Source organism: Cyanistes caeruleus, chromosome 9 (assembly GCF_971803275.1).
Source record: "Cyanistes caeruleus chromosome 9, bCyaCae1.hap1.1, whole genome shotgun sequence".
In the NCBI taxonomy this organism is placed as follows: domain Eukaryota; kingdom Metazoa; phylum Chordata; class Aves; order Passeriformes; family Paridae; genus Cyanistes; species Cyanistes caeruleus.
In genome coordinates this window covers 25237659-25262988 of record NC_141709.1, presented here as the reverse complement: position 1 = coordinate 25262988, position 25330 = coordinate 25237659, and the positions used below count along the sequence as shown (strand labels likewise).

General features: G+C 39.1%; 1 protein-coding gene across 6 annotated transcripts in view; it reads left to right on the top strand.

Moving 5' to 3' along the window:
• Nucleotides 1-25330, top strand: part of EIF2B3 (eukaryotic translation initiation factor 2B subunit gamma) — a 99466-nt gene that overhangs the window by 3629 nt on the left and 70507 nt on the right. For 4 of the 6 annotated variants that reach the window (XM_023932519.2, XM_086902183.1, XM_086902182.1 and 1 more), the window contains exons 2-4: nt 231-370; nt 17152-17311; nt 22768-22879. In XM_023932519.2, coding sequence (XP_023788287.2) covers nt 231-370; nt 17152-17311; nt 22768-22879 — 412 coding nt within the window. Of the gene's footprint in view, nt 1-230; nt 371-16881; nt 16944-17151; nt 17312-22767; nt 22880-25330 lie in introns of all 6 variants that reach the window. The other 2 variants (XM_086902184.1, XM_086902185.1) reach the window with 2 other exon arrangements.

The window sequence follows — 25330 nt, the reverse complement described above, 5'->3', positions numbered from 1 at the left end:
CAGCAAAGCAGGGGAGATTGTTTCCGTGTTCATTAGTAGTTTAATTCTTTTCTTGAAAAGTTAGCCTTGCCAAAAGAGCTTGGCTGGGTGGAGAACCGAGTTATGTTACTCAAGCCTTTTGACAGTTCCATCAGCCTTTCTAAATAAAAAAGTGGGTGTATCCTATTTGTGATGAATATTACTTAGAATTTTTTTTCTGCTTCATCTCATCTCACTCTCCCTTGTCCTAGAGGTCATTGTGATTACAAGGAAGGAAATCCAAAAGATGCTAAACCTGGACACAAAAATGAAGCTCGATTTTGTGTGCATCAGTGACAACATGGACATGGGTACAGCAGATTCATTGAGGCATATTCACCAGAAAATTAAGGTAGTACTGTCTTTTATTGAACTTGACTGGAAGTTATTTGTTTATAATTTTTTTTATGTTATGTTGTGAGGAGTGTCCTGTGTAATGATACTGCGCATAACTGAATTTCCTGATTTTCAAAAGAGCTGAATTTTGTAAAGGTCATCTCACAGGGGAGCTTGCACAAAGACTCTGAATGGCTGGAATTGAGAGCTGGGAAGGCTGGAGCCTGTTCAGGCTGGGCTCTGGCTGCTTCTTGGTCAGTGTTAGCTTTTTCTAAAGGTAACTAAAAGGTTGTATTTGTTTCTACGATTATTTGATACAATCTGTAATAGTTGTTGTCCACCTAGTGCTTGGGGAAGTAGCTCTGCATTAACGTTCTTTGCAGTTTTAGGCAATGCAGTGGTGCTCAAGAAAGTTTGTGTCCACTCTTGGCCCTGTCACAGGCGTGCCTCCGCTGTTGGGTCAGTGACTTGTGCTGGGCTTCAGTTTTCTGCTTTTCCTTTGCTTTTGCTCACTTGGTCTTACAGTAAGCTCTTTAATAAACAGTGCCCAGATGTGATAAAGGGCTGCTGTTCGAATAAAACCAAGTTTATAGAATTTTTATTTCCAGCTGCGTAATTAAAACACTCCCATGTAAGGCAGAAATGCTGCTTGGAGCTCTTGCTGTGATCTGGGATGGAATTTTGTTTTTGTTGTTGTCATAGACTTAATCATACGATTTGTTCCCTGTCTGTTTAGGACATCTTAGCCAAATTGCCTGTTTAAATAAATGTTGCAACAGAACATCAATGAGTGCTTAAGTCCTGAGGTTTCTTTTTGAAGCTAATAAACTGCAGTGTTACAGGCTATATACTCCCAAGAGAAAGACTTCAGTTGAGACAAGGTGAAACTTCAAGTCAAATAGGGATGTGTAGGTGGCATAACGAGACAGATCTGGCAAGGGATTGATGCACAGAGTAGACTATTTAGAGGAGAATACATAACAAAGAAAATCAAAATTAACAAAATCAGTTTAACTGAATTGAATGTTTCTGTTGTGGAGAATCATGTTTTGTCGTAACTCAGTTTGGCAGTATATGTTAAATACATGCATGCAGTAAGGAAGTACCTGCAAATTGGGTCCCTGACTTTACAGTTTTACTGCCTGATCAGTGATGAGTCCGTATGTCGGGTTGTCCCTCTTTTTGGTAATCCAGGCAGGTCTATTTAGGGGCCCTGGGAGACAGCAAGCAGAGTGTCTGTGAGTTAAAAAATAGTGTGTCTTCACAGGCGGCAGTGTTGATCTTCTGTTTATTTTCCAGAAAAAAGGCTTAGAGAATATGCGAGGCAGTCCTGAAAACCACACAAGTTTTTGTAAGTCAGATGCTGCATATGAATGGCAGCAGCTGCTTCTGCCCTTTTTATTCCATGTCTGCTTGTCTAGGCACAGAGGACAAAGTGGTCTCTTATTTGAAAGAAGCCTGTGCTAAGTTCTTGAGCAGATTGCTGCACTGTGTATTTTGGAGTCATTCCTCTGGTAAATGCATACCACTGGTGCACCTCTTACAGGGTATGCCCTCTCCTGTGTGATATAGGTGAGAGAACTCCACAGTAGAGGTAGCTGAAAAGCTGCTGTATGTTGGCTGTGTTTGCAGTGCAGCAGGAGAGTGATCTCGTTGAAGAATGAGTTTCCCTGGTGAAAACAACTGCTTCTTGTGGCCATGGCTTGCTGGCAGGCTTTTTGCAGCCCATGCCAAAAGTCTGATGAGAAGTTTAAACTGGTTGCTGAAACTTAGTTGTCACAAATTGAGTTAATTGCCCACAGACAGAAGAGCAAGTATGCTCAGTGAAGGCGAGGTAAAGTGGCACAGTGTAGACAAACTTGCTTGTGTGCAGTGCAAGTGACAGGGAGTAAAGCCAAGATTATATATGCACAGTAAGAAATATGTCTAAGGGTGGCAGAACTGCTGATCACAGATTCTGTGATGTGCATAAAGCAGCATAACATTTCATGACTTGCTGCCTTGTCTAGCTTTGACTGAAGGAGTCTTACTGCTGCTTGCTGTGCCTGCAGTTTTGGACTTTTTTGTTGTGTTACATCTTGGGTAATGGAGCTTGATACTTTAAAGATTAGATGTCAAGATTAGATTTACAGAATTGCATTCAGTAGTAGCATGAGAGGATGTACATGCAAAACCTGTAAGGGCTGAGGAAACGTAGATTCCAGTGTTTTCACTCTTTGTGGTGCTGGTGTTTTGGCTGCATGTAAGACTGACTTGCATTCACAGTAACAAGCATCTGGCTCTCCCAGTCTTACTTTTTGCTGGTTGTTCAGAAGTTCATGAGAGCAAAGGAAACCCATTAAAGTTTTTGTTTGCTGTTTGCCCACTGTGCACACACAATAATGTTTTTGACAGCTTTGCTTCAAAAGTTGATATACTAGATGCAGGTTCTTTGCTCTATTGGAAATCTTCCTGTTATTTTTGGCTATCTCAGCCTACACCTGATTGACAAGGTAGCAGCTTCATTAGGGTACTTACGTTCATTACAAGTCTGAATGTATCCTTTTCTTGGATCCTTCATACAATGAAAATATTATGTTAAACTTGATTCCTAAAGGCACCTGCTTGGAAAGTAGTGAACACCAGAAAACGTGGTCCTGTAAGTTTCACTTTGTGTATCCCTAGGCCTGGGTGTCAGTCTGGCCTCTTAACCAGTAGTTCTCTAATAAACTTGTGTAGTGGGTTGTTTTGCTTAGTTTTATTAAGCATTCAGTTCTGAATAGCAAACACCATTTATCAGTTTGTCCTCACAACTCTAAAACTGAAAACTGAGACATAATGAGGTGAAGTGATTTACCTGGGATCATTAAAAAGATTTGTACTAGTACTGGAAAGCAGACTTCTGTCTCAAATCTCTTACAGTTCCATGCATAAGATAACCTTATGATATTACATATTCTGTGTAATATTACCTACTCTGTTTCCCCACCTTCAGAAAGCCAGCAGGACAAGACATTAAATACAAGTTGAAGGTGTTTTAAGTGAAAACAGTTGAGGCAACTTCATTAGAGCTGTAGTTCAGTTTCTGAATCTCCAGTGTTGTGGTTTATTCAGTGTGTGCTAGACTATGATTTTGAAAAGGTCCTCAATCTGGAATATGTCAATCTGAATATAAGTAACCGAAAAATAATTTTGCAGCATATGAAGTGGAAACTAAGGGATTTTTTTGCCTGTGTTTATATTACCAAATAAAAAAAATGACACATATATTTTACACTACATACAGCACTTAAAATTATGTTGTCAAAAAGCAAAAATGTGGGTATAGGACCTATTTATTTCTTAAATGTTTTGTTTTATACAGGCATAAGGAAACAGTTTCTTAAAGAACATTGTGACAGCTGGTCAGCTGTGTTGATCAGACCCCTTAATTGCCCCCTATGGACTATCCCAGCATTTCCTGGAATGCTGTTTGTTTCAGGATCCTCCTATAATCTGTGTGCCTTAGGACAGCTTTCATGGGTATCATTTTAATATCCAGTCTTAGGGTTTTGATAGAATTTTAGTATCACTGTCAGTTTTATTCTTTTAGCCTTTTTAAATTCCTAGTTTTCTGCTTATCTTTTGGAAGACTGCTAATGAATGGCTTTTCAAAATATGAAAATTAAAGTAGAGCTCCAAAGACTTAATTATTTTCTTGTTTATATGTAGAACTAGAAGTGGTAGAACATAGGTTGTATAGACCCACAGTTGATGGTATAACAATGCTGTTGTTGAACTGCAGCTTTACCACCACAGGGGTGTTTAGAGGTCTCTGTTACCTCACGTTCTAGCCTCGACAGAGCAGTAAGTCAGCATTCATGCCTTTAGGTTTGGATTGACCTTCTTGAAGAGTGAGGAAAGCTTCCCTGTTTCAGATGGGGCTTTGGCAAGGGCATGGTATATAGGGAAATTTAATCTGTTCTGGAAGATCATGATCTGCTTCTGTAGCTGAGTAAAATAATTACAGGAATACTGGGTTTATTTGTTTGTTTGTTTGTTTATTTTTATGCCTTCTGACTTCATTTTCTTTCAGTTGTTCACTAGTTATACTAGAGTAATTCTGAACTGTTTTACTTTACTTCAGTACCTTTTGAGATATTGCCTTCCCTGCAGCATGAAGGTGAGGTGGGTCCAGCAAGACTTACAGGACACTAAAAGAGGCACTGCCTCTTTGCTATTTTACTTTGTGACTATCAGTTTGAAAAACTGTGTCAAGTGGTGTTTTAATCTCCTTTGATGGAGCCAATCTGCTTTTGTCTTAATCTCTTGTTTGCACTAAAGAATATTCTTCACCTGTCAGGAAGTGTTTGAAAAAAAATTGGTTAGGAGAATAAATCAAACTTTCCTTTATGAAATCTCATTTTCAGCATCCAGATTTTTTTTCCTGTCACTTTCTGATTCTGCTCTCTTTAAATATCTTTCATCGATAAGTTAGGCTATTACTGGTTGCTGTTTCACCCATTACAGGCATGGGAGACATGTTGCCTTTGCACACTTTACTAGCAGCCTGGAGAATCAGTGTGAGGGAAGAAATAATTTGCTTTCTTAAGAATCAGGTTCTCTAAAAACTAAGCTTTCATTAGGGACGAAAGAGCAAACAATTTGAATGTAAGGAAGGCTTAATCTAGCCCTGGCCATGAACAACTAAATACCTCATCCACAGATGATAAGAAAAGATTAATCTTGCTCTGGATTTCCTCATATATACTCAAATTTCCTCATATATACTGCTTCAAGATTAGGGGTCTTTAAATGTGATGAGTGCTTGGCATTTTTAGTAAAACAGTAAGGCTGATTTTGCAGGTGAACACAGCAGGTGTTAAGATGTAATTTAATAACTTCCATGACCTTGTTTTAATTTATTTTTATTTAGCATCCTAAACTTGCTAATTGCTTGGAGCAGTGTAGAAAGGGTTCTGTGTAAGAGATACAGCTTTTCTTTAAAATCATATATAATTGCTTTCTCTTCAATAACTATTAGTTGTCCTTGTTTCTGGTTTTCATTGGTAAGCAGCACTGGCTGGAGCATTCAGATGAGTTGAATCTGAGTAGTAGGGAAATCAGTAAAAGTCTTGACCATTTCAGTGGTGATGTGTGATAACAGTTTCTAGCAAGAGAAGAGACTGAGTGCTGTCTGCTGGAGGCTGTGGTAGCAGATGATGCAGTTTTGTTTTGTAGGCAGTTTGTCTTTCAGTAATATTTTTTTGTTGTTATTATAGGGGGTAGCCATTTTAAAAGTGAACTTATTTTGATGTTCCTTGTAATTTTACGTTATGAAATACCCTGGCTCACTTAGGGAGGCTTTTCCTCTGTAGCTGGTATTAGTGGACATGCTTTTTTCAAGTCATATTGTAAAGTCTTCTGGTACATCCAGTGTGGTTTTTTTCAGTCCAGATATAGGTCTTCATTTTTTTCACTTCTGCTGCTGTTTTTAAAGGTCTTCCCTTGGAGTTCAGTAGACCTCCTTTGGCTGATTCACAGGACCAGTATGCAAAATGGCTTGCCATGTTATAGCACAGTTGCAGCACATAGAGTTTGTCTGGTAACACAGAACTTGTGATTTTGGGAAATTTGTGGTAGGTAACAAGAAATTTGTGATCGGAGCTAGAAGCCCAAGAGTAAATTGCAATGTCTCAGAATGTACTAGTTGAAATAGTGTGATGATAAGCAGCCACTCTGATAGAGCAAGGAAAGGTTAATGCAAAACTAGAATGTATCAGGTAAAGTATTTTTTTATGATAGAGATGAGGAATTAATTCTGTTGCTTAAGGCAATGAGAAGGGGTTGTTTGCCAGGAATATTGAGCAGGTGGAGAACTCAAATGTATCAAATGTGGGACAAACACTAGAAGAGGAGAAAAGGTATTCAGAATGGAGTATAAATGGGTTTAAATTTGCTGTGAGTAAACATAGGCTGAAAATTACAGAGAGGTTTTAATCAGAGCAGAATAGGATTGTGAGATGATTTTCCAGGAGTAAACAACATAAGAATCCTCCAATTTCCTCCTAGAATAAGAATCTGTTTTCTTGTTGTATTTTTGTTTGCTTTTAAATAAACTAAGTAAATCAATAGCTGAAATGACAGGAGGCAAAACTCTTGACTCAGGAAACCCCTTTGAGAACTGTGTTTCTATGACCCTCTGCTTGTACCATTCATCAGGCTGCTAAAGCCCTTTTTGTGGATTGTATATTACTGTTGATGAAAAAAATAAATGGCAAGGGGTGACACTATAGTTTCCAAATGAGTTCCCCTGAAATTTAGGCATCTCTAATATTTCACCATTTTGTTTCCTGTGCCAAATTTTACCAGACCCCCACAGCTGCTGTCTGGCACCACCTCCCAGGCTGGGGCTCTCCAGGCAGCAGGTTGAAAAACCTGGTTAACTCATGAATCTGTGTTTCGGGTGGATTGGGTGTGCCTGGATCAAACATTTGTCTTCACTGTGTCTATATTATTTTCATCTTCTATTAAGCATTTCTCTCCCTTGTGTCACTCAACTGCACTCTAGACAGTGATTAAAATGTGGCGTTCCAGCAGAGTAACAGCAATGGAACAATTTCATATTTTCCTCCCTTGATGAGCCCTTAGCTGTGTTAATGGAAGCCCTGAATAATACAGTGTGAATTAATCAGCTTGTCTTCTGCTGCTATCTCTGGTGAGTGCTTGTGAGAGAAACGTTTCATCTCAGGTGGTCCACCTGGTTTTCTCAGTTTCAAAAAGTAAGATTACAAAGTAATACAGCTCTTTAAAAGCAAAATAAAAACAAACTCTAAAAAGCTACCAAAAAGAAGAAGAAAAACCAACTTTCTTTGAACAAATAAACAAAGATTGAAACTCCAGATTCTCTTGGTATGTGCATCTTTGGGATCCGTGTTGTGGAAAGTGTGATGTCACGGTGGTGGTCTGTGTGCTGCTGAGGGTCACTGATCCGTGGAGTCTTGGCCAGCATGGCGAAGCGCTCTGCTTCCTCTGCTGAAAAATCTGCTTTGCAAACACATGATGTAAGTAAGCTTGCTGGAACGGCTGGAAGATGGAATCTGAATCCTTTTGGTACGACTGAGCAGAGTTTGGTGAGCATGGAAAGAAAAACTTAGGTACCCATAATACAGAGTTATGTAATTTTTTTATGCTGTCAGTGGAAATAAAAAACGGAAATAAATTAATTTGTAAGAGATATGGTCTCTATATAATAGCAAGACTGAACTAAATATTCTATTGATCTGTTTTGAAGTAGTAAAAAGAATTTCATCATTTTCTTCCAGCACAGCTGACAGCAAACATTGTTTACTTAAGTGTTTAAAATGCAGATTAAAATGCTGTCTTGGTGGTTTATCTGATTCTGCCTTTCACAATGCTGTTAGGGAAAATAACTGTATCAGATGGCAGCTCACAGGGTATGTAGCATCTTTTTTCGCTCTTTGCCTCTTACTGAAAGCTGCCACCACTGAAGGCAGTAGCCAACATTTATTACAGCTTGCATGCCTAAGTCCCATTCCCAAAGCACAGCTTATTGTCTTTGTAGGAAGCAGCTACATGGGCAGGTGCTCAGGCTGTGTGGCTTTGGGGAACAATACACCATTGCCTGACTCTGTGCTTGAAGAATGTGTTCAGGACCTTCAGCTGATCATTATTTTTTCTGGCAGGGTAAGAGAGAATTCAGCAATTGTTGGGGTTTTTTGTTTGTTTGTTGCTCTATTTTATTTCTTTTAATGTTACTCAGCTTTAGAAGACTAGCTAATTAAATTATTTTGTTGCTCAGTTTTACTATGGATAATGGCTAAAACATCAGAAGTTTGAATAAGGCAATTAGCTGTGAAGATTGGATCAAGAATGATTATTAGGGCATTTACTATTCTGCCCATTGTCAGCTAAAGAGGATGCCTTGCATTATACAGGCCGGCAAAACCTTAGGTGTTTTGCAAGAAGAGTCATTGACAGACCTGAGATGCCTGTCAGTTTCAATTGTTGCATCTCCCACTGCATGTCCTCATCCTTTTCATGCTCCTGGGAACTCCAGGCCTGCGCTCATTATGTTAACCAATACCTCTTGTTCCCATGTAGAAGTTAATGGTCAGTGCTTTTCCTGTATTACAGTGTGTGTTTTCTTTTAGGCCCTCTGTGGTTTCTGATGAATTACACAAATTCAGCCTATTCTACTCGCAGACACAGCAAGCTCTTTGCACATGCATATAGCTAAAGTAATTTATTTAAAAGCATCCTGGTAAAACTATTTTTTCCTAGTTTTGTCAGCTGCTACTAGTTTTCATTTTTGGGGAGTAAATAGTAGTGTTCATTTTAGTAAATCCTCTTTCATTTTCCCTATTTAAAATATATACAAATGCCCTATGTAAGTAACTTACTGTGCTTTAAGCATGACACTGTGACAGCTGTAGTGCCCACAATTGCTATGAAAAGCCCAAACATTCTCTGAGGGAAGAGCTGTTAAGATCCAGACATGGGGAAAATACACAAGTAGAAATCCCGCAGGCTAGAAGCAGTTTAAAAGGCTGCAGATGGCAAGGAAGGAATGTTCTTCCAGAAAAATGTCCAAAAAAGGTATCCTTGCAGGTGATATTCTTCCCCTGAAGGAGAAAATGGAATTGTTCAGATCAGATCTAACTGTGTGTTGGAGCCTAAGTACCTAGTTCCAGTTTTTGGGAAACATGGGAGGAAGGAGATGCCAAACGTCAGCCCATGGACTTACGTGCAGGAAAGGGTTTTCCCCTGTGTCTGGTTTTGCAGCTTGGTACAGTTCTGTAACACTGATAATAGGAATGTGGTGCTGTGAACAGCACAGGCTATCCCAGAGGCTGTCACTCTTCTCAGCACTGGTTTTCTGTCACTTTAATTTGGTGAAGCCATGGTGAAGATCAGTGGACTTTAGGATGCCTGGAATTTAATTTTGCATTTTTGTCATGCTGTGTTAACTGGGAAACCCAAACAGGTTATCTCATTTTTCTTTGGTTCTGTGCAGAAAATGGAAAAGCAAATGTGTATTCTTGAAACAAATTCTTCTTGAAACAAATTTAGATATTCTTCTGTAGTATAAATTCATTCAACTTCTCTGGGAAGATGGTGAAAATTCTGTATGTAGACTAATAGTGCTGGAAAAAGCAGTGGAGGTCTTGAAGTTTTCCTAACATTTTCCTTACAAGAGCAGTTGCTGCAGACCAAACACCATTGGAAAAACTGGAAAGGTGCTAGAGGAGAAAATGATACTGTGTGAAAGATAGTTTAGGAATCTACAGTTTATACTAGTGCTTTTATTTACCATGGCATGAAAAGTGTTTAGAGGAGAAGAGCCCCAACATTTGAACAAGTCTGATGGGGTTTCAGGCAGGTGGTTGCTACTCCTTGCAGACTGGTGCACCGTAGCAGTTGCACTGAGCTGTCTCATGGAGCCTCTGCTTTGCAGAGTACATCACAATTTGGGTTTTCTTTTGAAGAAGTGTTGAAACTGGGTGTTGTGTAATGACTTGTTTTGACCTCGGAAAGAGGTTTTTTTTTTTAATTTAAGATCGTGCTGATACTAGCTGCAGGATGGCAGAATGATTCCTGAGGACACATGCTTGTATGTTTTGGTTTTTATTTACTGTCTAGTTTGAGACTGCAAGGAACCATTATGATCCTCTAGTTTGTATGTGAGTTTGCACCCACAAGTTGGGGCTGTTAGCCCCGAAACTTAGGGATGACTTAGTGAAAGTGTTTCTGAAATATGTAAGACTTTCTTAATCTACTAGAATGTATGAATTGTCTATTACATACTTTGATATTTTATTCCAGGTTATACTTATTCTCCCTCTTAAACCACTTTGCATTTTATTCCTGTGCTGATCACTGGTTCCTAGCCCTTGAATCTGGTCATTCCTGCTTTTTGTTGTGCTGCTGAGGGATCTGCAGTTGAGCTGATTGCTGGCTGTGGGCAAAGGCCTTCTTTCCCTTCAATAAGTTGAGCCGGTTGAGCTCCATTAGGACTACTTTTTATTATTATTGTGTGTATGACTGCAGCACCTGACTGCCTAAGGCTCTGCTTACATTAAGTGTTAAGCCTGGGCTTGAGCTCTGGGCTTTGGCAGCAATTCCTGCTGCGCTGCTGCTGTTGAGGTTGGAGCCTGACTGCTGTGTTCTCCTTTCTGTTCATGTGAGGCAGAGTCCAAGATCAGCTGCACAGCAGGTCTGGTAGTGCTGCTGTCCAGGTAGTCCTGGAAACCTGCCTTCCAGGAACAGGAGTGATGAGGAGAGTGCCATTCCTTTCTGGAGTTCTGCCTGTGGAGAAGGGATCTGTCCATGCACTGCATTGAGCCAGGAGAGAATTTACCTTGCCAGGCTTTCCCTCCACGAACTGGCAAATTCGGGGTCTGGGTTCTGGGGTGCTCCCCTGAGCCTTAGCAGGCACAGTGCACACTTCTGGATGCCTTTAGATGGGAAAAACGGCCTCCTGTGTACCATACTCAGGACTGGGTCATAAGCCCAGGAGATGACCCTGATCACAGACAAATGAGAGAGCCGACCAAGATGAGATCAACTGTGTCAGTCCAGTGCCCCAGCATACTGCTAGCATCACAATTGTCAGTGTTCTGCAAGTGTAAGGGTTAGCAGATCTTTTACTAAACGAAAAACAAAAACAAAACCAAAAAACCCTCAAAAAACAAACAAAAAGCAGAGGCTAAAGCCACACCGTTTAGAAGATACAAATAGATACGAGGGCTGTCATCTCATATTGAAGTGAGGTAGATTAGCTAAGTGCATGACATGTGGGTAGGATAGGCTATTAAAAGGACAGTAAACAACTTGTGCTTCATGTGATAGAAAACAGAACCAGTGAAGAGGGGTGATGTGGGTAGAGGAATAAGCTGGGAAAATTACTTTTGGAGTACTGTATAAGCAGGACAAGATTGATTTAGTTGAAACCAGAGGAAAAGGTGGATTGCAAAGCTTATGTTCCAGACCAGAAGTTTTACAGTTCACTAAGTGTCGTAATATCAATGTCCTGCTTTGAAAACATCCTTAATAAGTTTATGAACTTCTGTTCGTGTCTAAACTTCTGGGTTTGGTTGCTGAGAACTGTAAATTACCCTTTTCCACCCCACATGTCAGTTTGAGCATAGGTAGCAAGACTTCCTTCTGGGAGGAGACAGGATGCCTTCTAGGCTTGAATAACTTTCCTGTTCCTAACTTATATGTATGTAAATTAAAAAATATTGATTTTGGATAGTAGCTCATGAGATGCAAAGATAACCTAAAATGGTGTTTTCATTGTATGATCCCATCTGATACAAAACATTGAATGAGCCATATGATGGGACTGGGGTTAAGTCTCCTCCCCAGCTTCTGGCATCTTTCTTAGAGCTTTCTTTGAGAAGATAAACAGTGATGCTGACAGGTTACGTATGTGAAGGCATTCACATTGCCTTAAGATATCCTCACCTGATGAATTCAGGGCCATCCAAGAAATTAGAAGAGACTCCCTTGGCTCCCACATTAGACTTTTCTGTTTTCTTTTTTTCTAAAAAAGGAAAAAAGAAGCCTCTAAGAAGCTGCTTTCACATTGCACACATCTTATAGAAGAATTCTTCCATCCTTTAATGAGGAGTGGTTGCTACTGGATTTCAGATTAAGGGACATTCTGTGCCGTCACTGTCCTCTGTCCTTAGTATAGTTATGGATCTACAGCAAACTTCCTGCTGGCTGCAAGGTGAGAGTAGAATAGGTAAAAGCTTCATGTTTGCTAGCAAAGTACTAAATCATGATTTCCTTCTGAATCTTGCCATCAAGGACATTACAAAAGGAGAGTGGGAATTCCCAGCCAAAGGCGGCCATTTCAGTTGGTAGCTAACAAGATCTTAGAGACATCAAAAAATAAATGTGCTTCCCTGCTCCAGTTGCAGCAATAGCTATAGAGCTTCAAAGAGGTCACAGGTGTTGAAATTGGAGGTCTTCAAGGGAGACTGAGATAAAAAGGGATTCTCTAAAGCCTTGCATGTAAGTTTCTGATCTAAAGAGTGGTGAGTAATGTAATTGCTGGGAGGTATCTTTGCCTGGAGAATGCTAACAAGCAATCAAAATGCTTGCCCACAGCCAAACTGTTTTTTCCCTTTCCACTCTTTAGAATAATAAAAAGCATTACACACAAACCCCACTGTTAATGCAACATGTGGGTGAAGTTCCAGGCTATTGTGTATAAAACTCAGTCCTAATTCCAGCAATAATTATAACTTGTTCCTCTCTCTCTCCCCTGTTGTTTGGTGACACCGCAGGAAGTGATGCAAAGTTCTCTGTCCATGTATTAACTTAGGTTGAGTGTACTAATCTCTTGATTTTCTTTCTTTTCATGTCAAAGTCTTAGCTGTAATACTTTGCAATTGGAAACTTTTAACATTTAGCTTCAATGTTTTGTCTGTTTTCAGTTCTGTTAGAAGCTGGTTCTACTGCTTGTGGATGTTTTGCTTCTTTTCTGTTTATAATGCAATCTGACATTTGTTTTCCTCTTTCTCTTGAGGCTGATTTTGTTCATATTACAGTTTCCTTGCAACACATGTTTTCTCATTTTCTAGTCTGCTGTTTTTGAGGCCATCAGCAGTTTAGGCTGTGAGGTCCTGCCCTTGTCTATACTTGATAGAAAAAGCATAGTGAATACCACTAAAAATTCATAATTTGCTGCCAGCTATCTGTGGTAACCTTGACATCTTCTGTTTGATCATAAGAGCTCCAGCAATAATTGCTGAATATAAAAGAGTTTTTAGCATTGCCTTTGTATGTGGGGTGTGAGAAAGTCCAAGGCTTTTTATTTATGCTGGTATATTACACCATATAATTGCATCCATCTTTTGATCTGTGGTATGAATTAGTTCCATTGAAAACATGTTTTCTATTTTTAAATCGGCTGTCTTGATCTGAGTTCTTGAAACAATCTGCTTTTTGGTCTTGTTTTTGTGTATATTTTCCATATTGTGCCGGGTTTAATATAATTGTTGACATATTGGTTTTCAGTGTTTTTTCCTTACTGTTTTCTCTATTTTGCATAAATCTCTTCATGCTTTATGTGGCACTGTTTTATTTATCCAGATTAAGTATTTAACTTATTTAATATCTGACCATTTCACAGTTCATAACATTTGATGATGAAGTGCTGTTAGCCAGTGTTAGAAAGGTAGAGTGGATATTTGGGGATTCTAGTGCCATGTTTTCATACTTGACTTAACTGAATACTCTGTATTCAGGGATGGTTGGATTGAAAGCCCAGAGCTCCATTAATTTATGATGTTAGTAAGGATGCAGAAGGATCTTCTTGAAACTCGGACCACAGGTGATCTCTGCAGAATTGCACTTTTCTCCGCTTGCCAGTAGCCTAGTGTCAGTTTTTCAGTTGGGTGAGTGAATTGCAAATCTGAGGTTAAAAGGAATTGCTAAGGCCCAAGTTAACACTTCCAAGGAGCATTATATTCTCCTTGTCTTTTCTGTGGCTCTTACGGTGCTCACAAAAACATGAGCTGTGCTACTAGCAGGGCAGGGCTGTGAGTAGCAATACAGTGTGTTCCTGTTTTCCTCAGCCCAAAATCATTTGCTGTTCTCTTATACTTGATGGCCTTTCACCTGCTCTGTATAGCAGCTTCTATGGTAGAACCCTGCTCTGTGATGAGGGCTTCTCTTTGTCAGAAAAGTAGTAGAGACAAAATGGCATGTGTCAAGTTTGGCAGAGCAGGAAAATACCAGATATTCCAAGTATTTGTTTCATGCTCCATCCATTAGATGGTCCTTCTTGATTTAAGACCCTTGCCTTGCCCTGCCCATGGCTGTAATACGTGTTGAGGGTGAATTCATGTGTGCATTTTTTTCCTTTGCAGTCGTTCTGCTTGAGGTGTGTGCTCGCTGGGGTTTTTTTAATCAGTTCATGTTGATTCTTATCATCTGTTTGTATAATAGTTTGGGGTTGATGTAATCATTGTTACATGTATTTCATTAAGAGATGTGTGTGTACTTAGGTGTTTGCATAATTCATGAAGTCAAGTATGTTCCCATACCCCTTGTTAGTACGTGAGTGCATGTAGTAAGTACGTACTTCTCTTCTTTGTATCAGTGGCTCTTTGGGAAAGGTGCACTGCAATTATTTGGCATGTATATATGTAAAAAACCCACAAGTTCTATCATTTATTTTCTTTCTTCTACACCCACCCTGAAAACTTAAAGAAAAACACACACTTCTGCTAAGGTTCTAGGATAGTTTATTTTTTCATTCAGCCATTAGTTTATTCGTTCAGGAGTTGTACACTGGAAAAAAAAGTGCATCCATTAGACAGTGAGGGCTTTATTTATGAGGGGGGTGGTGTTTCAAAGGGGAGGCTGTCAAGTCCCAAAAGAGCCTTTCATGGTGTATTCTCAGCGTGCTTCTGAGGCCACTGCTCTGCTCATCAGGAGGAGAGGCAGAAATGTGGGCTTTACAGAGCAACTGTGTGTTTCACTGGTCCCTGCGCTCACTGACGTTTATTTACATATTGGGAGAGTAAATGGGTAGAACAGATGGCAACCAGACATTTGGTGGTTCTGTTCCCGTATGCTCCTCAGGGGTCTTGCATTCAGTTTTTGCAAAAAGCTTGTCCTATAGTGAGAAGAAAAAACCCAGGAGCCTGGTCAGAACTATGAAACGCTTGTTGGGTTTTTGCATTAGTGACAGATTAAAGCATTTAGTAAAATGTGAAATAATTACAAGGTTTGTTTTACAAGTCCAGATAGTCGTTCCTTAGTATAAGACTATTGGTCTGTCAGTCTCTCTCATTTTATTATTTCTTATTTTCACCACTGGAGTTCAATGCATCTAGATTTGAAACTGGCAATCTCTTCCTTCTATAAAGTGAGTTTGAAAAGTACAGGTCTATTTATATGGGTCTTGAATACCTTTTGGCCTTTTCTGTAAACATTGTAATTCATTCGTGCTCTTGTGAAAACAGAATATCTGAAAATTTTGCTGGATTTTCCAGGATATTTAATATGTGTTTCTTCACAGTTTACAGTTGTGAAGCGGGAGATTTGCTTCCACACCAAGCTGAATTTTTTTCTTATTTTCTTTGTACACCCTGGAATGTTGGAGCAGGGCTGCTCCAGAGTGCTGGGCAACTTGCTTTAATGGTTTGGGCTGTTGGGGGTTTTTCCAATGTGTGCATGTTGGATTTTTTTTGAGAAGTGCTAATTAAAACACTTTTCTTGGGCAAAACTGTAATATAAAGTACACAGTTTGCAAATACGTTAAAAGAAGTGATGCAGGTCAGGTTTTGAATGTGTAAAATTCTCAACCTGAAGGTTCTTCCTTCCTGTAAAGCAGCCAGGTGTTTCTCAGTAAAGTGGGGAGAAATCACATGAAAATGGAAGAGCTTGACCTTTTGCACAGCATGCCAAATCAGCAGCTCCAACAGTTTGTGACATTATGAATTCCAAACGCTTTATTGGTAAACACATGAAACTACCAAGCAGTTGTAGGAGGACCTGTCAAATAATGTAGATACCAGATCAGCTGATCTCAACTACAATGTGGAATCTCCTAGTATTAGACAAAGTCTGTAAAGCAAGCTTTTCTGTAAAAAACCTTTCTGGAATGAGAGGTCAATCCTGACATAGTTTGCTTTAGTTATTTTTTGATAGTTTTCAAAAGTTAGAGTACTATTACGGATCAATCCTCTATGAATTAACTCATCTTTTTCTAAGTGTTGTCTAATGCCCTTCTCATTAAATATTGTCTTTTAAAAAGACAGAACTAGGCAGCCATGTCACACTGCAGGGAGGTTTAGCATGGGAAATGGTAGCAGAAAAAGTGAAAATGGTAACTCAGGAAAGAAACACTATCTTCTGGAGAGGTCTTTAGAAGGTTGATCATTAACAAAAAGTGGAAATTTGCTACTTTTCTGTAGGCCATGCTGCACAAATATTATGTTAGGATTAGTTTAAATGAAGTTAATTGCTGGACTCATAGGTTTTTGGCAGCATATTCCACAACCCACGTGAAATACAGAGAATTTTTTCTAAATAAGAGTTCTTAGCTGGATTATATTGATAGTGTGCACCATTAATGAAGCTGTTGTGTCTTGCTCAATATGTGATAACGTTCCTGTGATTTGTGCAGCCGTTTTCTTAAAAACTGTATAAGGGACTTTGGAATCCTTTGAGATCAAAATTAAGTACAAACCTCCTACTAAATAGGACTTAACATCCTCTTTTTTTTTTTTCTTGTAATATGGAGTATTGCTGGTTTTAGGAAATGTATTTCTAAACTGAGCCCACCATCACAGTGCAATTACTGAGTAAATCACATCCTAGATAGTCTTTAGTTTTTTTGTCCCCCGATAAAATAACATAGTTTAAATATCTTTTCCAGTGGTTTTTAGCCAGATGCAAAGTCAGCTAAAAAAGAGTTCTTCAGAAAGATTTCTTTTCTGCATCATTATATAACTAAAAGTACCTGTTGAAAATACTGCTGAATTTCTTCTTGGTCCTGAAAGCCATGACTTCTGTCCTTAGGAGCAGATGGAGCAGATGAAGACAATTAAGATGGTCACATATTCTTTATGGTCTGGAGCTGGGTAAGCATCAACCAAATAACAGTAGCAGCAGGACTCAAGAAAACTGCAATGGTAAAAAGCAGGAGCTATTTTTGGCAGTGGTAATTAAAAAAAATAGTAAAAAGAAAAAAGTTTAAGCGTGTATTTGGTTTTGGGTCCTCAAATGCTAATCCATATGTGGTAGTTTATATCTCTGAAAGGTTTGCTGGTTTTTTTCCTTCTCTGACAGACCGACATCTTGGTGTTGAGCTGCGATCTGATCACAGATGTAGATTTATATAAAGTTGTGGACCTCTTTCGGACACATGATGCTACTCTCTCCATGTTGATGAAGAAAACTCATGAACCAACAGAAGTGGTACCAGGACAGAAAGGGAAAAAAAAGCCAGGTATGTAGGTAGGAATACATATTTATTAATAAATTATAGAAAAACCACAGGTATGTACGATATGTTTAGTTATCAATCCCATAGCAAAAGAAATAAAAAAAGCACAGATATCCTATTTTTCCTCAGATTCCCTGGTGAGGGTGTGATTTGGTTTTTTCCAGCTCAGAATTAAGTATTAGACTCGTGTAATCTTGCAGGCTGTGATCCAAAGCTCACAAGAGTTAAGGGAAAAGCTCCAGGTGACTTCAGTGAGTTTTGGATGAAACCCTGAATTTTTGTTACATATGAACATTAAAACCATTAGGTTTTTCAAGAGCACTAAGCATCAGCCTGATTATAGCTGGGAATTTTACGCTGACTGAAGCAGCCAACATGAGGTGGGTAACAAACACTTCTAGAAATTCTCTCTTCTTATGGTATGTAGTGAATTGCTCTTCAGAAATCGCATCCAGGAGCCTTTTGCTAGGCAAAACTCCCACTGATTTCAAGGAGTTGATTAGATGCTTATCTTGTCCCTCTTACCATAATATCTTAGTGCCTTGTAATCTTTAATGTATCTGTTCTCACAACACTGCTGTAAGGCAGAGCAGGGCTATTATACCCATTTTACTTATATGCTAAAAGTACTAAATACCATACAGTTGTTCCCACACCATGCCTCTCATTTCCTTTTAATGATATCTGTTAAAATGCTGAGCCTTGATTATTGTCAGCTTAGTGGGTCCTCGTCCTTGATTAAAGCTCAGAGGCAATACTGGAATACAAGTAAGAAAATGTAGCTTCAGACTGAGAGAGGAGTGAAATGCAAGCCAACCGTTTTCTGAAAGTGGAGGAAGTAAGTTTTTAAAAGAAAACTTCTTAGGCTCTGCATGAAGATTTTTGTAGAGCAACGTGTAAGGTTAGTAGGGCTGAAAGCATTTAGTACTTGGACTCTGAAATAGCTCTAACTCTCATATTTTTGAAAGGCAGTCTTAGTGCTAATGGCACATAAAATATTGTCAAGAGCATTGCTACAGTGCAGAGTTGAGCATTCAGGAGTTGTAAACTAATGGGTTTGTGGTTAAACATCATAGAGCTGCCCAGCATGTGAGCGCTGAGCACACAGGGTGGGGGCGAGGAGGTCTGTGAGGATAAACAAGATTATCTGAAGACTCTTTGCAAATATAAACACATCAGATTGTACATGCATTCTTATTTTGCTTGTTTTTTATGTCTGTGTGCTTGACTTTGTAGCATAACTCTTCCTACACGACTCGTTAAAATTTGTGTGTGTTTTTTCAGATCTGTAAAAGACTAAACTTGAAAAGACTAGAATTCCTTTATGTAGAAGTGTTTCATCACCCCTCATGTTTTTCTGTGGGGCCCAATGCTAAGATCTCCCACCCAAAGCATGACTTGAGCTGCCAGGGACAGCACTAGTGACATGTTTCCTGTGAACTGTCTCAGATAAAGCGTGAACTCTACCAGGCCTGTGTCAGTCATTTGTTAAAAGCAGGGGAGTGCCAAGACAGGAATTTTAGGTTCTTCTCCAGGTTCTAAAGGAGGGAAGTATATTTTTAGGGAGCACCAGACCCTCTTGGTTTTCATTCCTACTTGACTAAACGCACCCTGTTGCTATTAACATTACCTTAGCTCATCCATCTTTCTTTTCCTATGCTGGCTTCTTGCTGCCACCAGCCTCCATTCTTATTCTCTTCCCTTAGTTTCCTTCCTCAAGGATTCTTGTTGAGAGCCTGGCTTTTCTTTGTCATATATTTCTCTTCTCTTTCACTGCCAGTTCCATCTTCTGTTCCATTTCTGGCTTCTTGTCTTCTTCTGGTTAATTTATCTGCCTATAATTACCTGTAGTTATCACTTAGTTCTGATTCCTGTCCTTTCTAGTGTCCTTTAACGGACAGACACAGTTTGCAGTACTTTTCAGGGACTGCTTTCTCTCCCTTCCAGTCTGTCTTGCAGAATCTTTGTTTTTATGCTTTTTTTCTTTTCCTCCCACCCCTGTGAGTTTATGACTTTTATTTCCTTGTAAAAACAGACTGCAAAAAGACAACAGATTAAACTCTCCCCTTGAACAGTCATTACAGCAAGGCTGTGGAGCCTCGTGGCTTGTGTGCTTTGCTTGTACCACCTGATGGTGTAGAAAACCTTAGATAGCACCTGCTATTTGATCAGTCCTAGGAGCTGAGGAATTGGAACAATTTGTCCTTAAAAATAAAATATGCAGAAACTTTTGCAGCAAAAATAGAAGACTAGAGAAGAATACAGCAAGTGAACCTGCAGTTTTTCAAAGTTTGATTGGAGCTTTTCAAGCGAAGGGACACCAAACCATTTCTGCTTATGCGAAACACTTTTTTTTTTAACTTAGCCTTGGAACCAGCTGAATGGTTTTTGCTGAAGTTTTTCAAATGTTCCTCTTAAGCCAGGCACCTTGCATTGGAAATTTCATCCCAGATAGTTAAAACTTGGTAAAAGTTAGTAAAGCTTGTGAGCACCCAAAGATAAGATATTAACATGGAGTATATTAGGCAGTTTTTCATAGTAGGTGGCACTATTAGCTCCTTCTCTAAATTGCAATGCATACAGGTTTTTATGTACTTGGACTCTACTATTCAAGTGTTTGTATTAGAAAATGAATCCCATGACAAGCCACTAGATTTATTTTTTCACTGTTTCTACAAAGCAATTAATTTTTTGAGAAGGATCAACAAGATTCTATTTTGCATACATCATGGAATCTGATACAAAGTTGTTGCTTTTGGGGTATTACTGAACATTCAAGAGCTGTGAAATAAGAACAGGTCTTAAATTAGCATGAATTGCAGTGTGTTAAGTGCTATAAATTCATCCTGCTGGTTTCCTGCGATGTTCGACTCAGCTGCAAATTACAGGGTCAAGTTCATTGGGTTTTATATTTAGGGGATCATATATTGACAATAATAATCTCATTGGCTTTTTTAATTGAGCGTAAGAGCAATGGCAGTGAAAAAGAAAAACACAAGATGAAAATGCTAGTCAATGGTAGTGACCCAAATAAACAGAGAGTGTCAGGAATTCAGATACCCAGAATGGAGGTGTGTTCTTAAAGATGACCCGCAAGGGATTGAGTAGAAAGCAATGTCTGAACCTTTCTGTGTATAAAGAAAGGCAGAAAAGATGGAGATGGTGACTCTTTCCTGCTTATTTTTCTTGTCTTGAAAGCAGCAAGCATGTCATCACTGGTATTCTCTGTTTGCCAGAAGGCCTCTTGGTGGTCTTGAAGGCTTCATCATGTGAAATCCTCTCCATTTAATTGGAAGTGTGGGGATACTGAATCTTTAACAAAGGTGTCTTTTTCTCAAGTGTCAATTAATTATGATTTATTTAGAAGCATTTTAAAAAATATGACTTAAATTTATTTCTTTTTGTCACTAAAGTGCTGAGCATTCTCTTGTGATGTCATGATTTCTTTAGATCATTAAAGTACTTAAAATTAATGGGGATCTAATTTGTAAGGTATTTAATAAACTGCAGTAGCAGTGTCAAGTCCTTATTTATCTCTTGTGAGGAGGCAAAGCATATCCTGCATTTCATTTTTATACCTTAAATGATTTTTTAAAATTACTATCACTTTAACACTTTTTTCATACTTCCTTGCAGGGATTTTGTGAACTAGTTATGTGTCTGCTCTTCCATTTATTTTTAGCTTGCTAAGTGATACCGGTGGGATTTGAAACAGCACTTTTGTACCTCTGGATAATTGATTTTAGTGTTTAAGTTTTTTTTTTTTAATTACTGAAGTAATGTTATTAATTGTGAGCGTACAAGGAGAAACCTGATCTGGTATCTGATACAAAAAATCCCACAGTGCATGCTCATGGTTTCACTGATTGTTTCTTACCTATCCACACAAGCAAGAGCATCCAGTTTGGTTTCAGTCATGTACTTGGTCCGTCTTTCATAAAGTTGTTTTTTCCCTTTTTCCTGTTGCATGGAGCTTTGCTGTAGCAGTGTAATATGTTACTGTAAGAACAGCCAGGAGAAGGGCAGGCAGGACCTGAACTTAGAGAAGTGTTAGTGCTTCAATGGAGGAAAGTCAGTCACTGTTGTATTTCCAGCCTGTCAGGAGACCCCAGTTAGGTGGCAGAGGTGAGGGATCATTTGCCCCTAATCTCAAACTTCACCGCTTTCAAGAGTTACCCTGAGTTTGTACAGCAAGTAAGCTTTATTGTAATTGTACTTACTTTGTCCTGGTGTTAGATGTTCAGACCTATTTTCGAATTTATTTGCAGTGTAATGAATTCCTGAGAAAGGTTGGGGGGTTTTCTGAAGAGGGTATGCTTAATCACATGGATCAAAGATTGCACAGGAGAACTTTCAACAGCTGCATAGTTTTGTCTGTTTTAACAGTAGTTATTACTGTGGTAACTCTGAAAGAGCAGGTATAAGTAAAACAAGGGATGGGCCTAAACCTGGGAAAAATAAAGTTTAAAATAGTTTGACTGGAAAAGGTCTTAAAGAATTAGCTACTTCTAGGGTATGTTGTTACTCCAGTGTGATTAAAGGCATAGAACTTAGGAGAACACATATGTGCCAGGTTGGCCCAAAATAATAGTATTTACTGGGAGAAAAAAGATTTTTATTAAAATTTTACTGTGGCTTACTTGTACACCCTGTATCTGTAAAGATCAGTATATGGCTGCCACCAGAGTGGTGGCTCAACTACAGAGGAAAATTGGAATGAGCTGGCACCACTGTATTCAGATGTTGTGGAAAACTGTTAAAAAATAAATGCTCTACATTTCAGTAGGGTGAAGTCCCTGCTGATGCACAGTCCCTGATTGCAGGAGACACAGACAGCCACAATAATACATGTGAGTGTTAGGTATTCTCTTGGTGACAATTTTATGAAAAGATATTTAAACCAAGTTAACCTACCCAGGAGCATCCATGGTAGAAGTCTTAGAATCTGTACTTTTATGTGTATTTGTGATTTATGTATTGGTATTTGTCTAAAATAGATGAGTTGCGAAATACTCGTCTTAACTGAAATCATAATCCTCTCCAGACCCCCTAATTCTAATGTGGAAAGACATTATGAGAAGAAGCAGCTGGATTTGAAGAACTCTCTGCTTGCCTTGAGTTTGTTGTTTTAATTCAGGTAGAAGGGATTTTTATTAAAAAAGAAAAAAGAAAAGGAAGGCACAGCTCAAAATTGAGTGTTGCATGTCAGGACCTGTAGCTGGCATCTTCATAAAAAGGATGCAAAAACCTTTCAGGGCTATGTTTAGAATGCCGTTATATATATCAGCAAGCCCAACTGACAAGAAGTTGAAAAAGTTACCAACAATATTTATTAAATTCATGGGTTTTCTGGGATAGTCGGGTTTTGTATTTTGGGGGTGGTTGGTGGTCCCTATTTGTTTTTCCAGCCTGCATTAAAGTGGGGTTATATAATGATTGTGTTTGATTTTCTACTTCAGTGGAGCAGCGCGACTTCATTGGAGTGGATGACACAGGAAAAAGATTGCTCTTCATGGCTAATGAAGCTGACTTGGATGAAGAACTTGTCATTAAAAGATCCATCCTTCAGAAGTAAGCTCATGAGTTCTTGTAATAAAAACTGAACTTGGGATGAGATAAAATAATTGTGTAGTAGGAGAGATGGTTAAAGGCAAAGTACGATGAGAAGGAAGAGGAAAAGCCACTTTTGCAATATTCAGGGAGCAGTATTTCATTATTTGTTATATCACTGGAACCAATTGATAGGCTTATCTTATACCTTTATTAGGAAAAAATCCAGGGAAAGAAAAGGAATGCATGAAAAGGTAACTCTTCTTGAAATGAAACCTATACTGTGATAGGGCAGGTACAGTTTATATTCAGAGATTTTGAAGTGTTAGACCTACGTCCATAAATGAAATGCTGGTCTCATTAGTTGAGTCCCAAATGGATTTGCAGAGTATCCGTGAGAGGCTCTCAGGATTTCATGACCCTCTTACACATTTAAGACACAAAATCTCAGCTATCTTTCCAGGCCCCAAAAGATTAATTAGAGAAACCATGCTATATCTACCATTAAACTTCACTGGGGACTTGGATGAATTTATCAAATATGCCAGACAAGCTGAGCTTCCTGAACAGTATAATTCATATCCATTAGTAGGAGAAGGAAAGATGACTTGTTCTTTATGCTCTCCAGTACAGTGATTTTAGTTTTCTCAGGCACACGTTATCTGACATGTTCTGTGCAAAGCTGTGTTGGCTCCTTGAGAGGCCAACCTTTGTAGTCTGTCCCAGGCTGACAGTCAGACTTTCACCTCTGTGAGATGAGACACCTGTGAAACAGCCATTTGAGAGCTGGGAATTCATCCATGTGTACCTTTTAAGTCAAGGATGCGGACATCTGGGGTATGCTCTCAGATAAATCTCTGCTGTGAAAATGCCTCTGGTGTGTGCTGTAGGCCACAGCTCAGTGTAATCTTCCCTTGAACATCCTGCTACCAGATGTGAGGGAGATGCTCCATGCCCATGGAAAGATGACACCTCCTCTGCCTGAGTTTAAGGATTATCCTAGAAGGAAGGTGATTGAGACTGGGCCCTGTTAACTGTTGTAATGGAAGAAGCCTGTCCCAGCATGTTTCCACTGGCTCTCTCCTGGCTTGTCTTGAGCATGGCAGGGACCAAGCTGCAGGCAAGCCTTCTGTACATACACAGCAGCTGATTTGCATAGAATAGGAAATTCATCACTGATGCATTTCGTGGGTTTGTGCACATGAAGACTAATAGATCTATTTTGGGCTAGGGGAGGAGTATTTTATCTGCTGTGAGTGACAAGCTTGTCTTTATGGCTTCCTCCTGGCACTAGAGGGTGGCTGTGGTATAATGACTTAGAAATTGCTGTAACATATGTGATCTTAGTTGACCCCTGATTTTACAGGTTCATCTAACCAGAGGATTCTCATTCCTATAGCTAAATTAATCAGGCTTTATCCTGCAGGCTAAACTTTGCCCTCAATAGCACCTGTTCAGTTACATTGTCTTCAGCAGATCTTGAGCATAACTGTTTGGGATTTGGTAAATGGAGTGTTGATGATATACAGATGGGATAAAAATTTATCTGTCTCCTTGTCTTTCTTACACATACAGCTATGAAAGCAAATATATAGTGTTAGCTGTCCTCCAAGTAAAGCCCAGAGATGCTAGGATAGTGTAGAAGAACAAAAAGAGACCTACTAAGTCTTAAAAAGAATAAAAAACAAATAAATAAAGATGCTTTGAAGCATCAAGCAGAAGTATTGGGCCAGTACCCACCTGCGTGGATGAGCCTCTGACATCTGAATCTGAGCTCTCTATGTTGGTGTGCTCTCTCTGTCCTACAGCTGCCATCTTTGAGAAGCTCTGAGAGGAGCAAAATATATATGGAAATCATCAAGTAATTTCATTTGAGGCAAATCCAGGGTAGCAACAACTGTGGGAGCTCTAGGAAGACAAAGTGTTGGCAGCTAATGGTGTTTTAATCGCTGAGTTGTCTAGACCTGCTCAACTCCTGATTTTCTCATGTGAGAAACAAAAGCGACGCTTGAAACAATCTTTGAAGTCTTTTTTTAATACATCATAGTAAAGAAAGAGAAAAAAAAAAAAAAACAACCAAAAAAACCAAGCCACATCTCATTTTCTTCATGGGTCACTTGATGTAAGTGACTTTCAGCTGCCATGTTGACTGTTTCTTGATCTCTGGACTTTGTTTTGATGAAATAACAGACTTCATGGCAAGATGGTGGGAGAATTTCCAGTACACTCATTTGTTCCTCTGTAAAATACAATAGACATCTTGAGGGTGTTGCTTTTGTTTGTTTTGCTTTTAATGGTCCCTTTGAAGGGCTGTAGTGGTCTCATTACATGAACTCTAGAACTCCTCCAGTGCTTGTTTTGTTCTTCAGATCCTTTTTCTATTTTCTTTTTCCCCTCTTTTTAAGGAGGGGAGTGGAAGGAGGCACAGGGAGGGAGTGGTGAAAGGAATGGGAAGAGGGAAGATGAGCTTTT